The 19,695-nt window shown below is 53.7% G+C and overlaps 5 protein-coding genes across 5 annotated transcripts; 2 read left to right on the forward strand and 3 right to left on the reverse strand.

The window, feature by feature from the left end:
- Positions 1–1,153: 1,153 nt before the first annotated feature.
- On the reverse strand, positions 1,154–7,174 carry IAQ61_004159 (uncharacterized protein). The gene is made up of 4 exons (XM_003838770.2): positions 5,817–7,174; positions 5,214–5,697; positions 3,263–5,150; positions 1,154–3,210 (listed from the first exon to the last, which is right to left on the reverse strand). The coding sequence occupies exons 1-4, from the start codon at positions 6,709–6,711 to the stop codon at positions 1,330–1,332; spliced, it is 5,148 nt and encodes a 1,715-aa protein (XP_003838818.1). The 5' UTR covers positions 6,712–7,174; the 3' UTR covers positions 1,154–1,329.
- Positions 7,175–10,047: 2,873 nt separating this feature from the next.
- On the reverse strand, positions 10,048–10,688 carry IAQ61_004160 (uncharacterized protein; the record flags this gene model as incomplete). Its single annotated transcript, XM_003838771.1, has 2 exons — positions 10,048–10,199; positions 10,259–10,688. 2 exons carry the CDS (start codon positions 10,686–10,688, stop codon positions 10,048–10,050), a joined length of 582 nt encoding a protein of 193 aa, XP_003838819.1.
- Positions 10,689–11,358: 670 nt separating this feature from the next.
- Positions 11,359–15,330, forward strand: IAQ61_004161 (uncharacterized protein; the record flags this gene model as incomplete). The annotated part of the gene is made up of 1 exon (XM_003838772.1): positions 11,359–15,330. The coding sequence occupies one exon, from the start codon at positions 11,359–11,361 to the stop codon at positions 15,328–15,330; it is 3,972 nt and encodes a 1,323-aa protein (XP_003838820.1).
- A 289-nt stretch (positions 15,331–15,619) lies between these two features.
- IAQ61_004162 (uncharacterized protein) lies at positions 15,620–16,335 on the reverse strand (the record flags this gene model as incomplete). Its single annotated transcript, XM_003838773.1, has 2 exons — positions 15,620–15,804; positions 16,104–16,335. 2 exons carry the CDS (start codon positions 16,333–16,335, stop codon positions 15,620–15,622), a joined length of 417 nt encoding a protein of 138 aa, XP_003838821.1.
- Positions 16,336–16,830: 495 nt separating this feature from the next.
- On the forward strand, positions 16,831–19,693 carry IAQ61_004163 (uncharacterized protein). Its single transcript, XM_003838774.2, has 4 exons — positions 16,831–17,209; positions 17,283–17,423; positions 17,490–19,150; positions 19,260–19,693. The coding sequence occupies exons 2-4, from the start codon at positions 17,307–17,309 to the stop codon at positions 19,366–19,368; spliced, it is 1,887 nt and encodes a 628-aa protein (XP_003838822.2). The 5' UTR covers positions 16,831–17,209; positions 17,283–17,306; the 3' UTR covers positions 19,369–19,693.
- Positions 19,694–19,695: the final 2 nt, after the last annotated feature.

A 19,695-nucleotide genomic window follows, 5' to 3' on the forward strand; every position in this document is an offset into this window, starting at 1 on the left:
TCTGCGTTGCAGCTTACACTCTCGAAATCCGAGTCGTCACAGGTGCGTCTCGAGGCAGATTGGAACGTGGATGGTTTCGAGTGTGCGGCGTGAATTTACTGTGCCTCGTTTCAAGATGGCTCTGGCATAGTATGTATGTACTGCCTACACGCCAAGTCCGGCGATTGGGGTCTGGGGCAAATGCGCAACGTTCAAAAGAGTAATGCAAAGCGATAAGAAAGGGCGGGCGATGATAGCAAATGTTGAGCGAGGCAAGGCAAGGCAGGGCAAGGTAGAGAGATGCAAAGGTGAAACAAATAACGAATGGTTAGGAACGGAGCGCAAGGAAAATGGACGAGGGGAAAAGGAAAAGGAGACGAGTCACTTGTGGCTGGTGAGTGTGTCGAGGATTTGTGGTTGGGGGGAGAGGTCGGGGAGGGGCCCTTACGGCGGACGACGCGGCCTCAGCCTCCGTGCGTACCCGACTAGGTAAGCAAAGCCAAGCGACTAGACCGACTCTGGACTCGCGAGGTCTGGCCCCTGTTCGGATCATGGATCAATCATCAATGGCATGGCATGGCATATAGGCATGTGTTCCCTAAGAGTATAGTAACAAGAGTCGTAGAGAGTGGAATAGAGAGGAATAGACTCTACGCCTTCCGACTTCCTGCGCTGCAGCATTCCTCGTGCTTCCACGCCACCATCACGCTTTCTGGTCTTCGGGAGCCACCTGGAATGCATTACAATACAACACGTACTATGGAACCATCCTGTGGCACTGCAGTCTTACGAGTGCTGCAGAGCATCAGCCATTCAATAATGCTCGCTGCAGCTATAAAAGACTCAAGACGTATGATTTTTGTCTTCAACCACCAATCAGGGCCGCGTCTCATACCCCTTGCTGTCCATGTCATCCTACACTATACTACCCATGGTGTGGTGGTCCTATGCAATTGAACACATCTCACTTTTGCTACCGTACCGTGCTTAGTAACCACCCGACTCTTTCTACCCTACTCTCGGCCAAGAGAGGAACCCGATCGAGAAAAACAGTAGGACAAAGAAAGAGAGAAATAAACGTGTCCTGGTATATATGAATGCCACCAGACTCCTCTTCCCCATGACCCAATGACAACACGAGGCCCATGATTACCCAATCCTCGAGTAATCCCCTCAATCCCCACCCACCCCATGATCCATGTCGCCTCCTCTTCCGCTCAATGCTGAAAGCGCCCAAAGGCTTCGACAACTCCTTCCCTCTATGCTGGAGATATAATCATCGGAAATAGTAAACCTGTACATAGACAAAAGCAAAAATAAAACAGAAGATCAAAAAAAGAAAAAGATAAATCAGTGCAGCAAGTTTCGCAGCGATGGACTGGCGCTCGCACCCGTCGTCGCTCGCTCGACTGGCGCCGACGTGGGCGCATCGCGCATCACTGCATCGCGAGGCGTAGACGGTCGGCCTGGTGCTGGATTTCCGTGGTGAAGCGGCGGCGGGAACTGCGCCACCGCTGGCAACGGAGCAGTAAACGGGCTTTCCGTAGATCGCCCAACATGGTGTGCATGTGGGTGAGTTGGCGAATAGGGTATCGAACGCGGCGATTGCATACCATTGACCATAATCGCTCCGTTACTCAAGTGCAAAGGCGGAGGAGGGCCACTGACGGCTGGCCCCGGGTAACTAGCACGGAGAGGCGCTGGAGGCAATTGTGCATGCATCGGAGGGCCTGGGTAAGGCGCGTACCCGTTTGGCTGAGAGTAAGGCGTGTGGAAGGGTGCCGCATGGCCCACAGGTGGACCTTGTAATGCCTGCGGTGGGGGGTATCCGTTGCCATTATGCATGTGATGCGGGGGAAGATGTCCAGGGGGGCCAGGAGGGGCAGAACTGTGCCACGATGGTAATGGAGGAGGCTGATTGAGGGGCAGAGATGGATGTCCACCTGGAATCGTCCAGGATCCCGTCATTGCGCCTGGCGGTGTGGGCGCTACATAGGCTGGTACTATCGGAGACCGAAGAGGGAGAAGTTGCGGCTCGGGAAGAATGGACACTGATCTGGGCCGTTCCTCTTCGTCCTTTATCCCCCTTTCTCGTTTCCAGTAGCACTTCAAGCACAGATAGGACGTAGGTCGGGAGGTGGCCACATCCGTATTCACTCGAAGTTGCCCTTGTGGCGTAGGCGAAGTAATAGGTGGCGCATCGGTCATTGGGTGGTCTGCTGCGCCGTTGAGGATCTGTCCATTCTCGATTGTTGGCTTCTCTTCGCCGTGGCCGTTTGTCTCGGCTCCATTAGAACCCAATGGACCATCCACGATACGAACAGGCTGATGTGTCGATCCTGCAGTTTCCGGGTACCACTTGGCGCTCGCATCCACCTTGCACTGAACGCATTGCCGTTCCTCTCTAGGAGCCGGTGGCTCACTCGATTCTTCCTTGACATGCAATCCGACATTAGATTGTCGGCCCCGGGTGGAGGTCGGTGTAGGAGCAGTGACAGCGGATGCTCGCCGATTTGCCTGTGGCGGGCCAGCCTGAGACCCTACTCGCGTCGATTGATCGACTAATGTCGCTTTTCGTGCGGTACCTGTGAGTGTGAGATCTGCCTGTTTGAACTCGCGTGCAAACAATTGTAATGCAATCAGATCTGTCCCTTCAATCGCCTCGTTCATTGGATGAACAATGGTTTTCGGGGCATGGTCTTTGCACCAGATGGCAGCAATCAACGTTCCATTGTCTCCGTTCATAGTAACTGTAGGAACAGCATCTCTTCGCGAAGCTTTCACTGGGGTCATATCAAACCCGAAGACGTAGCCACTACTATGGGCACAGCCAACGTGAAATGTGGCATGACACTGTAGGCAGGACGTGCATGCGCCTTTGGTTGTCTTGCACAACTTGCAAACCGCATCATACCGAAGGCTTGGCGCTCCGATACCCTCCACCGTATCGAGACGGGCAGCCTTACTGAAGCGGATCTCTGGGTGCCATATCGCACAATAGACATGCACCCAATTGTTGTCTGCGGTGCGCTTGAGTGGCTCGCGAGGCATGATCGGCCGACCTTTTTCTTCTTGTTTGAGCCGGTATTGTTCCTTGGCTCGATCGACAAGCTCTTTTTCCATTCGCTCCTTTTCCCGGTCGCGTTCGGTTTTCTTCTTGTGTGTGACCTTGGGCTGCTCAAAAAAGTCCTGTTCAGTGTCACGCTTTGGACACAAGACACATTCATATGTCTGTTCATCGTTAGTCGATTGCACTGTAGAGTATTGCGTATTGAACACTTACATATGACACACTTTCCTTCTTGTCATTTTTACAAGTATCACAATACCACTTAGGCGCTTGTCGATTTTCCTCAATGCCATAGCATGCTTTATGGACAGTCAACCTGCAGGCCGCACACTCCAGGCGGGTACCTTCTGTCGATCGGCACACAGCACATGGTAAGGCTCTTGGTCTTGGCGGCGCGGGCACTGGTGGAGGTGTGGGAGCTTTCGGTGGCGGCAGAGGCTTCTCCTTCTCCTTCTCCTTCTCCTTCTTCTTCGTAACATGCTCAGTAGTCGGCGTAGATGCGCCGCCATCTCCGTTTACAGTCGCAGTCGTCTTTTGCTTCTTCTTTGGGGGTTCTGCAACAGGCTGAGGCGCGGCGTTTGGAGGATCCGCGTATTCGGGCGTACCATTGATAGATCCGGGATCAGATTGCGCGGCATAGACTTCGCGCAAAAGCTCCTCATCTATCCTTCTCTTCCAAGCTTTTCCACCACCCTGTGAAACCTTCTTGACAATCTCGTCAACGTTTTCCCACTTCACAGCATACTTGCGCCAGAGACCCGCACATCTAAGACAGAGAGCCACAACATATCCGGTCTTGTCCTTGGACCGTCCATCAGCAGGTACCATTTGGCCAGGAGCTGCGCCAGGGGCACGTCGCCATTGCCGTGAATGCCGAGTGTTGCAAAACTTGCATTGGAAGTGTCGTTTTCGTTGCATTGCTTTCTCGTTGTCAAACGCCGAATCATCTTGAGCGTCTGCGACATCGTCAAGCAAACGTGCTTGTGCATCTGGCTCGACTTTCTTGCTCCGCCCCTTGCGGTTGCTATACGAGCCCCAAATTTCGCGTCCCTTGGGTGTCTTCTTCCACTGGTAGTAGTATCGCACGGCATCCCCATAAAACATCGTTTTGCTAGTATGGAGGCGAACACTCCTAATTTCTGAACCGTACTTTGCGACACCCTCGTTCCATCTCTTTTCTTCCTCCTTCGTCAACTCGGGTTCTTTCAGATCTTTTCGCTTATCAAGCTTCTTCACATGTTTCAGGGCAACGTCAGCATCGTATTGGTGCTTGGTGAAGAGCGCTAAGCACTTGTCCAAAAAGTTTGTGTTCCATGGCTCGACACCAACATATTGCTTGGCCAGAGCCTTGGCACGGTCCATGTAGGCCTTGACTTGGTCTTCTGTGACGGTTGGCGCGTTGTCTTCGCCACGTGTGGAGTGCACGCCCAAAGGTGGCATCTTGAACATGAGCTCCGCGGTGCATTTGGAATCCTTGTTAGGCAAGTCTTCTCCACGGCGAACATAGCCCGGCGGCTCATCCATCACCCACTTAGGGCGCTTAGCCTTTTCCGCCTTGTCGGCCTCGATTGCTGCGACCGTCTCTTTGGAGAGTTTGCCTTCTTTCTTGTTTCCTGCGGCTTTGACATAGCGTTTTTTTATCTCGGCCGGCTTCACCAGTTCCACGGGGTGTCCGTGCCAGACATTCACATTAGCTTGATGTCGAGGACCCAGCCGTGAGCTTGCGCGGGGGTAAATGGCTCGATCGTCGTACTGTAAAGCATCTTCCACGCGGCAATGGATTCCAAGGTATCGCATCGGCCACATTTTGGCTAAAGCTATCTCAGCTTGGGTGCCCGGATGTGAGTCGACCTGACTTTCTGGATCAGGAGTAGTCTCGTTCGTATCGCCACTCCCCTCTTCCTCTTCTTCGTCAACGATTTCTTCTTCATCCGCCTCCTCGTTGGTGGTGCCCAATCGAGCCTCGAGCCTCTTCTCTTGAGCTCTGCTGCATGGGCCACATGCCCAAGCAAACCCGCGGGATGGCTTCTTCTGTAGCGGTGGTCGTACGCAGTTCATGTGGTACGTGTTGTGGCACACGGCACATTCGACCGAATCATTACTGTCAAGAAAGTTAGTCATGTCACGTGAGTGGAGAGCGTTCCAAAGGTTAGGCAGTCCTTACGAGGCACAATATCCAACACAACGCTTGCAACTCTTGACTGCGCTCGTCAACTCTTTCACTCGGCTTGTTTCAAGACAGATGTATTTCCAACGTTCGTCCAATGCCTTCTTCACCTTGTCGGGTACATTGATGACTTGCGATGTCGGAATGACATCGTACCATCGGTGAATGAAGCGATCAAATACTTGGTTGAACCAGAAGCTGTCCTTGGTCTTGCGATACTCGTCCAGATCGCCGATTTCGCTTCGATGGAGAATCTGGCATTTGCCACGCAGCGAGGTGATGGGACACAGATCTGAATGCATCGTAGCGTACACTAGACGGGTGTCATTGTTGTAGCGCTGGACATCGCGTGGTCGGTAAAACCAATTCACTCGCATAGACTCTATGCGCTTCTTGGGATCATTGTCGACGTGGATAAACTCCATGACCCGGCAAAGGTAGTAAGGCTCGCCGGGCGGCTCGCACACGAGGTACACTTGATCTGGAATAGCCAATTAGAAAACGCTGGTACAAGCCGCACGACGTGGCTGGCGCAACGGAAACGCCCATTTTAGCTGCAAGACGCAAATCAAAAAAGATCGAAAAAAAAGAGAAGCGTACCATTAATGTTCACAGTCTGGCCATCGTCCGCTTCCAAGTGGCCGTCCTTGAGAAATGCGCCGGTGTTTTCGAAAGTCATCATGTTGCTCTCGCGCGCGGTCGTAGTAGCCACAGCCATGGCATGGTTGCCGCGTTTCGCTCCTGGCTGGCTTGGCGCAGACGCACTCGCCTGATTGCCGTTGGTAGTAGTGGCCGCGGCATTTTTCCTACGCTTGGTCACAGGTGGGACGGCGGTGGTGGTGGTGGTGGTGGTGGCGGGAGTGGTCGCTGGAGATGCTGATGTGCCAGGGATATTGGGGTTGTTGGTTGGGGTGTCTTTTGGTTTGGGTCCGGAATTACCCCACGACGTGTTCCCCTGCACAGGACTGGGACCTTTCTTTCCACTAACACCTGAAGAATGAACGTTGTCTGGGGCCACTGAGTTACGCGACGGTGGGTCAGACAAGTTACCATTTGCGGATGCAGCCCCCATTTCGAAGTCCATCTCCGTGTCCTCAGCATAATTAGGCCGCGATCTGCCGGGACGATTTCGCGACCGTGTACCGTAAGAAGATGCCATTTCGCCAGTTCGGTCTGCTTCCTTGGGAGAGGGCTGCGCGAGAATGGAGGCCTCCTGGCCTCCCTCTCGCGATTGCTGTTCACCTTCCATGGTAGAAGACGCGTCATTGGAGACTTGCGCAGATTGGTGAGTGTCCACAGATGCAGCAGCGGGAGTCGAATTCCTGGTCGAGGAGGCCTTGCTGGTGGCTTTTGAAGGCGCCATGTCCTGTGCAGTGCTTACTTCTTTGGATGCATCGCTTTGCGCGTCTGTTTCGACACGTGATGGTTCTGTGGTGGATGGAAGGCCAACTGCAGAGGACATGACCTCGCCTTCGCTCTTCTTTGCATCGGCCATGGCGAACAACAAAAATGGGGGCAGGGGACAAGTCCGTCAGGAGAGAAAACGGCCCAAAGGACGACGGGAAAGCCTCTCAAGGCGAGCGTGGGCCGTCGCCAGGGCCGTCGTAGACAGCAGGTCCGTCAAGTGCGAATATCAAGGCAGCATCGAGGAGCCGAATGGCGCATAAATGCAAAACGATGAAATAGTCAGGCGAGAGTGAGTGCTGTTAGGCTTACTGTGCGGCTTGTGTGGTGTTCTTGATGGCGCAGACGGTAGTGTCTTGGTAGTCCGCCGTGAGAGGGCGTGGGAAGTGGAGAGATTGATGAAGAAGGGAGCAGTGGTAGAAGGAATTCGAAGGTTGAGAGGGCGGGATAGACTCGCATTGGTAGGTATGGTCTAACGGGCGCCAAGCTACGCCCAAGGCTACCGTACGCATATCGCATCTCTCTCATCGGAGCTCCAGTCGGCAACATCCTCGCAACGTCAACCGTGCTTGCCCATGCCGCGCAGCCGTCTGGTCGGTATCAGATGGAGGGGGGGTTTGAGGGCTTCGTTCACTGTTATCATGTTTCTTTGCGGCTCGCTTTCTTGGGCTTCGAGTTGCACGTTCCCATCTCAGCAGACATCGCGTGTTGAGCTACCATCTCAGCCAACCCCTGTATGAGGGCACGACGGCAGCGCGCTCGTGTAAGGACGAGACTATCTACCATTTGCAATTGCCTCTTTCCGGGTCAGACGAGGAACTATCGCAAAGGCTCACTGCTCGACCGCGTTACACTCTGGTACATGGTGGAGCATTGTCCGCAAGGGCCAGTGTCATGGGAGGAGAGCATGAGGAGAGCAATGGGCATTGGATGTTTGATGTATCTTGAGGCCTGAGATGACCCTCTGGATGGGTTGCGTGGACCCAGCGAGGCAGCGAGGAGGGTTGAAGGAGGCGATGTATGGATCCTAGAAAGGGACTAACCCGATCTAGGACGTGAACCTGCGCTCTATTGCAGGGGCCTTAACGACACCTCGTTTGACAGAGATGAGCACCCTGCAATGCCTACAGCGCGCAATCCATTGCACCTCCTACTCTATCCAAGCATGAGACAGACACCTGGGGTTTTCGCGACAATGGAGTGTGTGTGTGTGTGTCTGATCTGACATGGCCTTCGTTCTCTACACAGCCCTGTGTCTCTCACCTCGGCCTGTTCGCATCTGACTCTCGCACGCTTCCACAAGTTCCGGCCACAGCAGCCCTGGTCTCTGGTCTCTCACGGCCCGACCGCTCTGCTCGTGAGATTTATTACTGTCGAGCCTTGATGACTGAGCATGGTGCTTGAGCACGATCATATTACCATTCATATTACCATAAAGTCTGCCTTACGCTACACTACGCTCTGCTGCAGCAGTGGACTTGACCCATCAGCACCAGCGTACCTGGCGTGGCCGCTAGCTCAGTGCTTTCGCAATCATTTCCTTCTTCTCAGCTGCGACCATTCTGGGGGCGTCTCTCCAAGTACATGGGCAGGCTATATCTGCTGTACGACAAGGGACCTCGCAGGAACAGGACACACATGACAAAAACTTGCTCTACTTTGTAGATTTTTGGCAGACTCTGAGTGGCAATGCTTGATCAACGAGCTCTGCCATCCCTCCAGCAGCTACAAAACCCCATCTGCTGATTTCCTGTGTGCTTTGCCCTTGCCCCTCGCCACACCACCAACCGTGCGCGAGCCATGATTTGACTCGCCTCTGATTCGCCAAGGGGAATCCGGCACGACCAACTTCATCTCTGCAAGTGGACGCTCGCTTTGTCACCATCGGCGCACATGCATTTGATCTTTGGCAGAGAGGAGTAATTGAAAGACATGCATTGTCGTCGCTTCGTGGTATCCTGCTGTGGCGACGATGGCGCGGTCGGGCTGACGGACACCTTGCCTGCGTCCAATACAACTAGCTTGCCTGAACCCTTTCCGTCTCCTTTCCGGACGGAAACCGTCCCAACATGGGATTTTACTTGAGGGCTTATAAAGAACATGAATTGACAAGCAACCTGCTCGCACAATAGTTGGCAGTCTCGACGGAAGAGTGGATAATCCATATCCGCCTCACCTTGGAAATCACATGGACGTGGCGAGCGGAGTCTGACAGGATCCTGGCATGGATGAGGAGTATGGGGACATGGGCAGCAATCAGAACAAAAATGCGCCAAGAAGAATCGTTGCTGTTCTGCCGTCCTAGCCCCGAGCGAAGCTCAGTTATTGCCAGACACATTGCCATGGATCTTGTTGAAGACTTGTTTCGCTCGACCGACCGACCCTCGATGTTAGTAGCGTTGAAGAACCACCAAAAAGAAGAAACGGGGGGCTAGATCAAGATGGCGCGTAGAAACACGATCAAGTCAGATGCGGATGACGATGCGCATACTACTCCTACCCTACTTCTGTCCCTCTTGAGCTCAGACTCCATAGTCTTCTTACTTTAGTTGGCACCCCTGTGGTCGCTAAATACCTATGTCGCACTCGACGAGGATTTCCTGCTGTCCAGAGTCAAAGAGCGTCGACAAACGACCACTACTACTCCTACTCCTACTCCTACTCCCCTTCCTATTACTACTACAGTACTACCTACACACTGCACAAGATGGTAGACGCAAATGGACCAACACCAATAGGACACGAAGCCATCAGTGTCATGCGGGCCTGCAAAGTTTGCTGGACACAAGCCTCACCTATACCGAGAACGTACGCAGAGTCAAGTGGGGCGACACTTTTGGTCGGATGTCTGCAGTCTGCGTCATTCCAGGTTCCCCTGCAGTCTTGGTGCTGGCGGGGAGGGGGGGGAGGGGGGAAAGGATATGCGCCAGCCTCGCTACCTCCCTTAGCTTGACGTCGCTAGCCGCCCTAGTGCTGATCTGATTTCGCCCGAGCCCAGTCGCCTTTTCTCGCCTTTTCTCGCCTTTCCATCCAATCCATTTTTGTCGGTGCGAAACCATCTGTACCACATCACATCACAGCACAGTATAAACAACGCATAGGGGGAACAGGGTCGAGCGAAAAATCGTGCAAAATTAATACCGCCTTGAAACTGCCCTCCATCCCATCTCATCCCATCCCATCCTCGTTCCCCTTTCAACACCCTCCTCCAAGCACTCCAGAAAAAAAAAGAAACAAAATACAATGGCTGTGTGTCTTTCTAGCGCCAAAGTCTGTGCGAAGAGTACAGACTCCCGCAACAACAGTGTGAAATTGACCTGCATGTTTCAAAATTGGCCTTGCCCCCTATCAAGCTTACCAAGCTATCCCATTGTCCCACAGAAAGTAGTCATTACGAATCGAGTCTGATGGACATGAAGGGTAACATTTACAAAGCGAAGAGAGCAAGGAGACCGGCAAGACCGGCACCAGCGATGCGAGCAGAGTTCTTGTCTGCCGCACCAGTGGCCTCAGGGGTGGCGGTGGCAGCGGAGCCAGAGGCACCAGCACCGGAGGGAGAGGGAGAGGAACCAGAGGCGCCTGGATCCATGTTAGCATTGTCGCGTGGTGGTCACAACAGTCGCCCTGTCTTGACTTACCGGTAGGCTTCTCAGAGGCGGTGGCGACAGGGCCGCTGCCAGGCGAACCAGCGGCGCTCGCAGTCGAAGTAGGTGCCACGGGAGCAGGGCCGACATTGGGGAGGACGCCCGTCTGGCTGCTGGGGAAGAGGTTGCTGATGCAGTCACTGACACACTTTGCGTAAGCATCGGTGGCAGCAGGCGTGCCATCGCCCTGGTCGCATCTGGCCGCACACTCGTTGGTCGCGATGGCCTGGCTGGCGTTGGGACGGGCATTGCCCAAGCAGGCAGCCTGGCAGTTGACATCACCAGCGTCGCATGCAAGGGCGCAGCTAACGGGGCCAGTGAGACCGGAGGGCGGGCTGGGGCTTGCAGGAGCGTTGGTGACGGTCGGGTCCTGGGGAGTGGCGAAAGCGCCGACGGCGAAGAGGAGAACAGCAGAGTACTTCATGATGCTGATGGTGGACGAGATGATTGAAGCGGGAAGGCTGTTGTTGTTGTTGTTGTTGTTGTCGTTGTTGTCGTTGTTTGTTGTTGGCGGGAGACTAGGTCGGGTAGCGGACTATTACGATGTTATATTGTATAGAGGCGAGCGAGCGTGTGCAAGTGAGAATGCCAAAGAATGCGAGCCGAAACAAAAAGCGAGGGTGAGGAGAGTGTCGGTGCGGGTTACAACAAGAGGGAATCTGGGGCAGCCGACGCAGGTTTTATTGTATTGCCTCAGCTTTACCCCCTAAGGGAGCATGGACTGGAGCGTGACTGGGACTTGAATTGAGTTTGAAGCAGACTATGCCCTCTTGGGCGCTTGGACAGCCTCCCGGCGGTATTTCAGGCCTCAGTCGGGTGAAAGCCTATTTGCGGAAGGCTTTTCAAACCTTTGCAAACGCTGAGAGCCGGGGAGGGGCCCCCCCCTGTACCGGTAAACGAGCTTAGCCATATCATCGAAACGCGCTAACGAGCCGACGCGTTGTGACTTGACTTCAACCCATCAATACAACGCTGTCCATGGAGTTACCTAACCCATGCCGTAGACAATTTGATGGCTCAGCAGAGGTGACAGCACACAACCCCTCCCCCCCTCCCCCCCTGCTGCTGCTGCTGCTGCTGCTGCTGCCATTGCCATGGCAGACAGCGACGACTATGGTGACGAATTCGATGACACCGAGTTTCTGTATGCTGCAACCCAGGCCGAGCGCGAAAACACGCCTTCCGCATTCCAGCCATCACCCAGGCCTGCCAAGCGTCGCAAGGTCAACCAGACAGTAGATGACAGGCCCAAGCCCATTCCACGCCACCACAATCAACAAAGTGCTCAACGACGACGACGAGGTCCCTTCATATCCTCAGACGACGACGACGACGACGACGACTCAGATGCCATTACCCGTTGCTCGCTTACCAGCTCTGGCTCAGAAAGTACTCATGATTCGCCACATGTTCAAGAGAACCATCGGGACGCACAGCATGCCCGTCGTAAGCAGAGGACTGCGGCGAGGCGCAAGCATGTCCTCGACTCCCCCAACCAACAGCATTCGCCTGTGAAAGAGACGGTGGCGCAGAAGCGGAAAGAACGCATCCATGTGCCCACTACCCATCTGGACATGACCGACATGTTCTACACCCAGCCGCCGCAAGAACACTCACCACCATGGAAACCTCGAGGCGCAATCTGGGCAAAATCCAAGACCACGATTGGGGTGCATAAGCCCAACGAGCCTGCCAGGTGGACAGCACTCGATGCTATGAAAACCATGTCGCTGCCCGGACGAAATTCCTTGTCATCACGGCCGCAACCTCAAGCACCGCCGTCTCCAGGCACATTAAACTCACCTGTACAGACAGAGCCATCTCCACAGCTGCCTTTGGTAAACGCAGCTACAATACCTGATGACTTCACCCTTGAGCTTGAAGACCTGCCGTCTGATGCCTTTGCGTCCTCCTCGTCCTCATCACCCCAGAAACAGCCTTCAGCTCGCAAACAAGTTGTGGCTCCTCAAGCATCGCTACGACAAACCACACTCTTTGGGCGTGCAGCTGTCAATGCAGACTTGCCGCCCTCACAGGCGAAAAATCGTTACAGTTTTGTGCAAGACCAAAAAGAGGAGCCCCCAACGCACCACAAGTTGAATCCCGTGGCGACCAGAACCTGGGTCTATCCGACGAATCTTGGCACCATTCGAGACTATCAGTTCAACATCGTACAGAGGGGTTTATTTAACAACCTGCTGGTGGCTCTGCCCACAGGTCTGGGAAAGACTTTTATCGCCGCGACCATCATGCTCAATTGGTATCGCTGGACCGTCGACTCGCAGATTGTATTTGTGGCACCCACGAAACCGCTCGTAGCCCAACAAGTGCAAGCTTGTTTCAAAATCGCAGGTATTCCGCGCTCAGCTACAACTATGCTAACAGGTAACGTGCAAACCGGGCTCAGAGCGGAGGAATGGAAGGAAAAACGCGTGTTTTTCATGACCCCTCAGACTCTTCAGAATGATCTAAAGTCGGGATACGCCGACCCCAAGAAAATCGTGCTGCTCGTAGTGGACGAAGCGCATCGGGCCACGGGAGGCTACGCGTACGTTGAAATCGTCAGTTTTCTGAGGCGGTTCAACGACAGTTTCCGCGTCTTGGCCCTGACAGCAACTCCTGGCGCCAATGTGGAAGCCGTGCAAAAGGTCATTGATGGATTGGACATTTCAAGAGTGGAGATCCGCACAGAAAACTCCATGGACATTTGCAGCTATGTGCACCAACGCAGCGTCGAGAAGAAGGTCTTTCAAAATAGTGATGAGATGGAAATGTGTATGGACCTCTACAGACAGGCCTTGCAACCCCTAGTAAACACCATTTCAGGCCTCAACGCCTACTGGAGTAAAGATCCATGCGACTTGACACCCTATGGTTGTCAGCAAGCCAAGTCAAAGTGGACTCTTGAAGCTGGTCGGCATGCAAACCAAGGCGTGAAATCTATAGTTCACGCTGTATTTGCGATACTGTCCTCCATCTCGCAGGGCATGGAATTGTTGAAATATCACGGCATAGGCCCTTTTCACGTCAAGATGAAGGACTTTCAAAATGAAAGCCAAAAGTCCAAATCCAAGTACAGGAAGCAAATACTGGACAGCGATGCTTGGAAAAAGCTCATGAGTCGATTGCAGGGGTGGATGACTGACGATAACTTTGTTGGACATCCGAAAATGGAATATCTCCAGGAAGCCATCTTGGAACACTTTGCGAATGCAGAAGACGGTCACAATGCCAATGGCGCATCCAGTTCTCAAACGAGAGTAATGGTCTTTGCCAATTTCCGTGATAGTACGGATGAGATTGCTCGTATTCTAAAGAGGCACGAGCCGATGATCCGTCCTCGAGTGTTTGTTGGACAAGCTGCGGGCAAGAATTCCGAGGGTATGACGCAGAAGGATCAGTTAGATGTCATTGAGAAGTTCAAGTCGGGCGTCTACAATACCCTCATAGCAACATCAATTGGCGAAGAAGGTCTGGATATCGGCGAGGTTGACTTGATCATCTGTTACGATTCGAAAGCATCTCCTATTCGCATGTTGCAGCGCATGGGCCGTACTGGACGGAAACGCGAGGGCAAGATCATCATGCTTCAGATGAATGGCAAGGAAGAGAATGATGCGAACAAAGCCAAGGACAGTTACGAGAAGATGCAGGAGCTCATTGCAAAGGGGTCGCATTTCAACTTCCACGACGATAAATCGCGCCGAATCTTACCACCGGATGTGAAGCCGGTCGTGGATCGGCGAGTAGTAGAAATACCACCGGAGAACTCTCAATATGACTGGCTACCAGAGCCGAAGAAAGGGCGTCGAAGCAAGAAGCCTCCCAAAAAGTTTCATATGCCGGACAACGTCATCACCGGGTTCGTTACGGCAGGCCGAATGGGCGAGGAATTAGTATCGAAAGGCCGAGGAAAGAAGGTAGCGACACCAGTGTATCCAAGCGAGGAGATCATCGAGGTACCATCGCTAGAATCTGTTGTATTAGATGATGCAGGCCTGCTTGATCTTGAGCGCCGGTACCAGACTGTGTTCGACGATGATGATGCACCCATGGTTGGCGCGCTGAATCTTGGCCTTCATCCCGAGCGCCAGCGGGCCTTGATTTATGCCAATCACAACACCGGACCAGGGCGTGCAACCAGAGCCTTTGCTGCTACCATGCAGCGTATGCATGATGTGGATAGCGACCGAGTGGAGAGTTTCAAGAATAATCTACACTACTCCGACTACGAATCAGACATCAGTCATGACTATCTTGTGTCTGATGCGGAGCCAGCACCTGCTGAGATGGACGATGCTGATGACCCTTGGGCTGATGATGATCCTGCCTCACAAACTCTACCAACTATCAAAGTAACAAAGGCTAAGCCAGGGCCGAAACCGAAACCGAAGACAATGGCGAAAGAGACAGATGAATCAAGAAAAAAGGCAAAAGCCACACCCAAGACTCCAGCTGCGCGCGGTCGACCACGGAAAGAAGCGTTAGCAGTGGAGACACCAATTCGCCAGTCGAAGGCGACCAGCGCAACACCCCACACAGCGACACCAAACTGGCGTGCTACTGGGTTGGCGCAAGAGGGTGAAGAGTCGTCTCCACCACCTACAGACCCCCGCTTCCACATTGCCTCTCAGGCTGACACTGTTGGCTCTGACGATACCCTAGGCGAGGATGAGGTAGAAGACACGCAAGCGTATCTGATGGACTCTGAACTCGCCAGCTTCATCGTCGAAGATGGAGACGTGGAGGTTCCCGCATCCAGTCTACCCAGTCTCGATCTCCACGGAGTAGGTCAGGGCACGCAAGCTATTGTCAAAGCAGCTCAGCCCAAGCGTACACCACGGCGCGAGAAGATTTTCACCAGCGACGTTACGGACGACGATGCGGTTGTGAGCAGTGACAGCGATGATGAGGTGTCGCTCGTCAAATCGCGTGCTGGCACAAGCAAGAAAGCAGCCGTCATTGTTGCAGACTCTGATTCTGAGGGTGGCAGCGAGGAAGAGGAACGCGTTTTGCCCAGGATACGGCAAAGGAGGGTGATTGACGATGAAGAAGATGATGATTGAATTTTGTACTTCTGGATCAATCGAGTACAGTCGGATTCTTGGTTGGATATCGAGGTTATCACTCAACCTATAGATGATAGGATGATGGGCAGCACATGATGCCCATATCCAGACCTCGTACTACTCCTGTGACAGTACTTGACCCCAACCAACCCCTCCTCTACCCAACCATCCGACCTTTTGCCCTCTGCCTCAAAAGCACTCACCCCACCAAGCCACGTGCCCACCCCATCACAAAATCGTAATCCCCAAAACTCTAATCCCGCACCAGCCACAGCCTGCCACCCATCTAATCAAACTGTTTCCAATGCCCAGCCTCATACCCATCCACACATTGCGTATAAGCCTCCCCTGCCTTCACCCACCCCTTGATCCCACCCTCGAGCGTCAACGCCACCATTTCGCCATCCTGCCGCTCGTCGATGTACTCTGCAAACCAGGCTGCACAGCGCGGTCCTCGGCCGTTGGATGATCCTGTTGCATGTTTTAGCTGGGTGGCGGGGGACGCTTGAAGATTGCTCGCTCGTGTTGGATGGCGAGACGCCGTTTCACCGACGTAGATCGCTGGGACGTTCGTATGGCTCTCACGCCATGACCACGCCACGCTATCGTACCGGCGGATAGGTGCTATGTAGAGTATTGCAGATACGATTCATCACAAAACCCCCCCCCCCGTGTTTCCCCATATTCACTACTGTATGTCACCGTACATACGGAGTACAGTACATTACAATGCCACCCAAACGCAAACCAGCAGCCCCCAGAATACTCACCACAGTAAAAAACTACGCGTCTGACGCCTGCGCGCTTGCACAAGTCGTACAGCACGCTTCTGTTCGCGTAGAAGGATTGCGCGGGTAGGTTTAGGCTGCCGTGGATGGCGCCGCCTTCGTAGTCGGTGCGGCGGACGTCGATGAGGAGGAGGGAGGGGGTGGGGAGGAGGGGGAGGAGGGAGGTGGGTGAGATTGTGGGTGCGGTGGTGGTGGGGTTGGGGGGGGTAGTCATTTTTTTTTTGGTGTTGGGCTGGGTATAGGAGTGGTGGGTGTAGTACTCTACGGAGGTCAAGGACACTCTATTGTGAAGATTAATCACAGTACAAGTGGGACTTGCGGGTGTTGTGATGGGAAGGGGGGAGGGAGATGGTAGGGTATCATCTGAACAACGGTTGTACGGTAACATGGTTGTAGTATAGTACTCTGCTCTGCTCTGCTCTAGTAACTGTGTACGGTACTCAGCCCTATCAGGCCCGCTACGCTAGAAGTAGCACGGAGAAGGTTCCATCCAGGGTCTGACATTCCTCGCCCCTTTGAGCGCACGCCACACTCGGAGCCTCCAAACTTACTGGTAGAGTGCTCATGCGCTCAGGTAGTTTGAGTATCATGTGATTTGCCACTGCTTACATCCTGGCTATTTTGATGACACAAGACAAGTAACGTGATCCTCAAACTAGCCGAGACAACTAGTACCGGTACTGGCCACATTGCGCTTTCTCGACATCCACGTCGCACCATCAACGTGTGATGCCTATTGTTAGTCCTGTCAACACTGTCACCCTTACCGTCCATCTAAATTTCACTAAATAAATACCGACTCTCTACCTATATACGTATGTACGACGCCGACTGTCGCTGAATTGCACCCAGTCCCTTTGATGGCAAGCTTTCGTTTTCATCAAACATCGAGATTGAACCCTAATCAGCCCTCACCCGGCCTTTCCTATTGCGTCTGCACCGGCCATCACCACCGCCACAGCTGCCCGGTTAGGAACTCGGACCTGTTCAGAGATACAAACACGCTGGCCTCTTTGCCCTTCTCCCCACACGGCAAGCCGGCCTGTAATTCCCCGGACGGTCTCATATAGTGAGACTGCAAGACCTCGGTGAGTGGTCCCGCCTCGAAACGCTTTTGGTGATGCTTGCTGTGGAGGTTTGCTGATACGAGGACTGTGGTAGGAGAAACGTTGCTGGACCACCACCATGCGCACCGCCGCCCAAGGGTTTTACCTGGCCGTGTTCTCACTGCTAGGTGGCCCACATGCTGCAAGCCATGCTGCCCCCTCACATGCCAACAGTCCTCCAGCAAATGTCTGCAATGTAAGCAACAAGGCATCCTGTTCACCTACCCCTTCACAAGCCCCCAATACTAAGACTACCTTTCAGCTAGAGCCGGGAGCCATTGTCTCGGATGCTTGCGCAAGCTATAGTACCCTCGAGCAGCTGAATGAAGCCATACATCCCTACCTACACTCGATTACGCAGAATACCGACTTCTTTTCGCATTACCGCTTGAGCTTGTACAGCAAGAAATGCCCCTTTTGGGAGGATGAAAACGGCATATGCGGGAACGTGGCCTGCGCTGTGAATACCCTGGAAAACGAAGAAGATATACCATTGGTGTGGCGTGCAAAGGAACTGGGCAAACTCGAAGGCCCCACTGCCGAGCATCCGGGCAAAAAGCAGCAGCGGGAGGAGAGGAAGCGGCCACTGCATGGAAGTCTGGGCGAGAATGTCGACGAAAGCTGTGTGGTCGAGTACGATGACGAATGTGACGAACGCGATTACTGCGTACCCGACGATGAGACGGCGACGGTCAAGGGAGACTATGTGTCGCTGGTGGACAACCCAGAACGGTTTACGGGCTATGCTGGTGTTGGTGCTCAGCAGGTTTGGGAGGCCATATACCGCGAGAATTGCTTTAGCAAACCGCCAAAAGTTTCGGCAGAGACTGGCAGCTCTTCGCCCGGCGGATCGTCATTTGGTGCTTTTGGTAACCAGCAGCAGATGCATGCGGCGAACCAATTGCGAAATGTCTTCAAGGAACAGGGCATGCAGCAAAAGGTCCAATCAGCCATTGCTCATGGTAGTCCAGTGGAGCGACTGGATCCTGTCGAGTTTGACGATACCTGTCTGGAGAAGCGCGTCTTCCACCGAGTCATCTCTGGAATGCACGCATCCATTTCGACGCATCTTTGCTGGGACTACCTGAACCAGACGACGGGCCAGTGGGGGCCGAACCTGGCTTGCTACGAACAGCGACTTCACAACTATCCAGAGCGCATTTCCAACATCTACTTCAACTACGCGCTTGTCATGCGCGCAGTCGGCAAGATCAAGCAGCACATCTCCGACTACTCCTTTTGCTCTGAAGATCCCGAGCAAGACGAGCGCACAAAGAAGTCTGTCCTCCGCCTCGCCTCTGCCCTGCCCTCTGGTCCCGAGATATTCGATGAGACGGTCATGTTCCAGGACCCCGACGCCATCTCGCTCAAGGAAGACTTTCGCAACCGATTTCGAAATGTGAGTCGCATCATGGACTGCGTGGGCTGCGACAAGTGCCGGCTGTGGGGCAAACTGCAAACCAACGGCTACGGCACGGCGCTCAAGGTCCTATTTGAATTCGACGAACACGACTCTTCCAAGGACCCGCCCCTCCGCCGCACCGAACTCGTCGCCCTCATCAACACCATGGACCGCCTCTCGCACTCGCTCGCCGCCATCAAGGAATTTCGCCGCATGATTGACGAGCGCGAAGGCGTGCAGACTGCCGGCGCGCCGACGGTCCCGGAGCCGGACAAGGAGGTGCTCAAGACGAAGCTCGCACTCGAGGATTTCGACCAGTCCGCGTCTACGGACGCGCCCGCCGGGGTTGCGAAGCCGGACGAGGACGGGAAGGAAGAAGACGGGGAGACGAGGCCGGAGTTTGGCCGGACTTGGAATCCGGAGAATATGACGGTTTGGGAGGAGGTTGTCGAGGAGTTTTTGCTGGTCAAGCGGGTGTTTTTGTATGTCTTGAATCAGTGGGTGCAGATTCCGGGGAGATTGTGAGTGTCTTTTTTCCTTTTTCTTTTCTTTTAAACACCCAGTCCCGCTTCTACAGTCTGTTCTTGTTGTTCTTGTTGTTGGTTCCCTCCCCGCTAACACAGTTTACAGTTTTAAAATCTTCGTCTTTGAGCTGGGTAGGCTGTATAATTGGTGGCTCGGCATGACGCCCGGGCCGCGCAGTTGGAAGGTGTATATACCGAGGCGGGAGGAGTTGTGAGTTGGGGAGGGATTTGCGCGGAAGAGGGGGAGGGGGTTTGGGTTTTGGTTTCTGGACTTGGGTATGGCATGGTTGGGCGTTTCTCAGCTTTTTTGAGAGGGAAGGCAGGGATTCAGGGCGTTTGTGGGTTTGGGTTTGGGGCATGAGGCATGAGAGTGGCGTTTTTCTTGTTGTTTGGTTTGATTTACGCGGTATATGGTATATAGGGTTGAGCCATGGTACTTGCTGTGCTTGGTTGAAGTGCACACTGTGTTTTGGATGTATTTCTTTTAAAAGATTTATTCCTCCCCCTCATGAAGAAAGAAAATCGAAAATGTTGTAAGAGAC

Source organism: Plenodomus lingam (assembly GCF_022343315.1).
Source record: "Plenodomus lingam strain CAN1 chromosome Unknown contig_19, whole genome shotgun sequence".
NCBI lineage: Eukaryota > Fungi > Ascomycota > Dothideomycetes > Pleosporales > Leptosphaeriaceae > Plenodomus > Plenodomus lingam.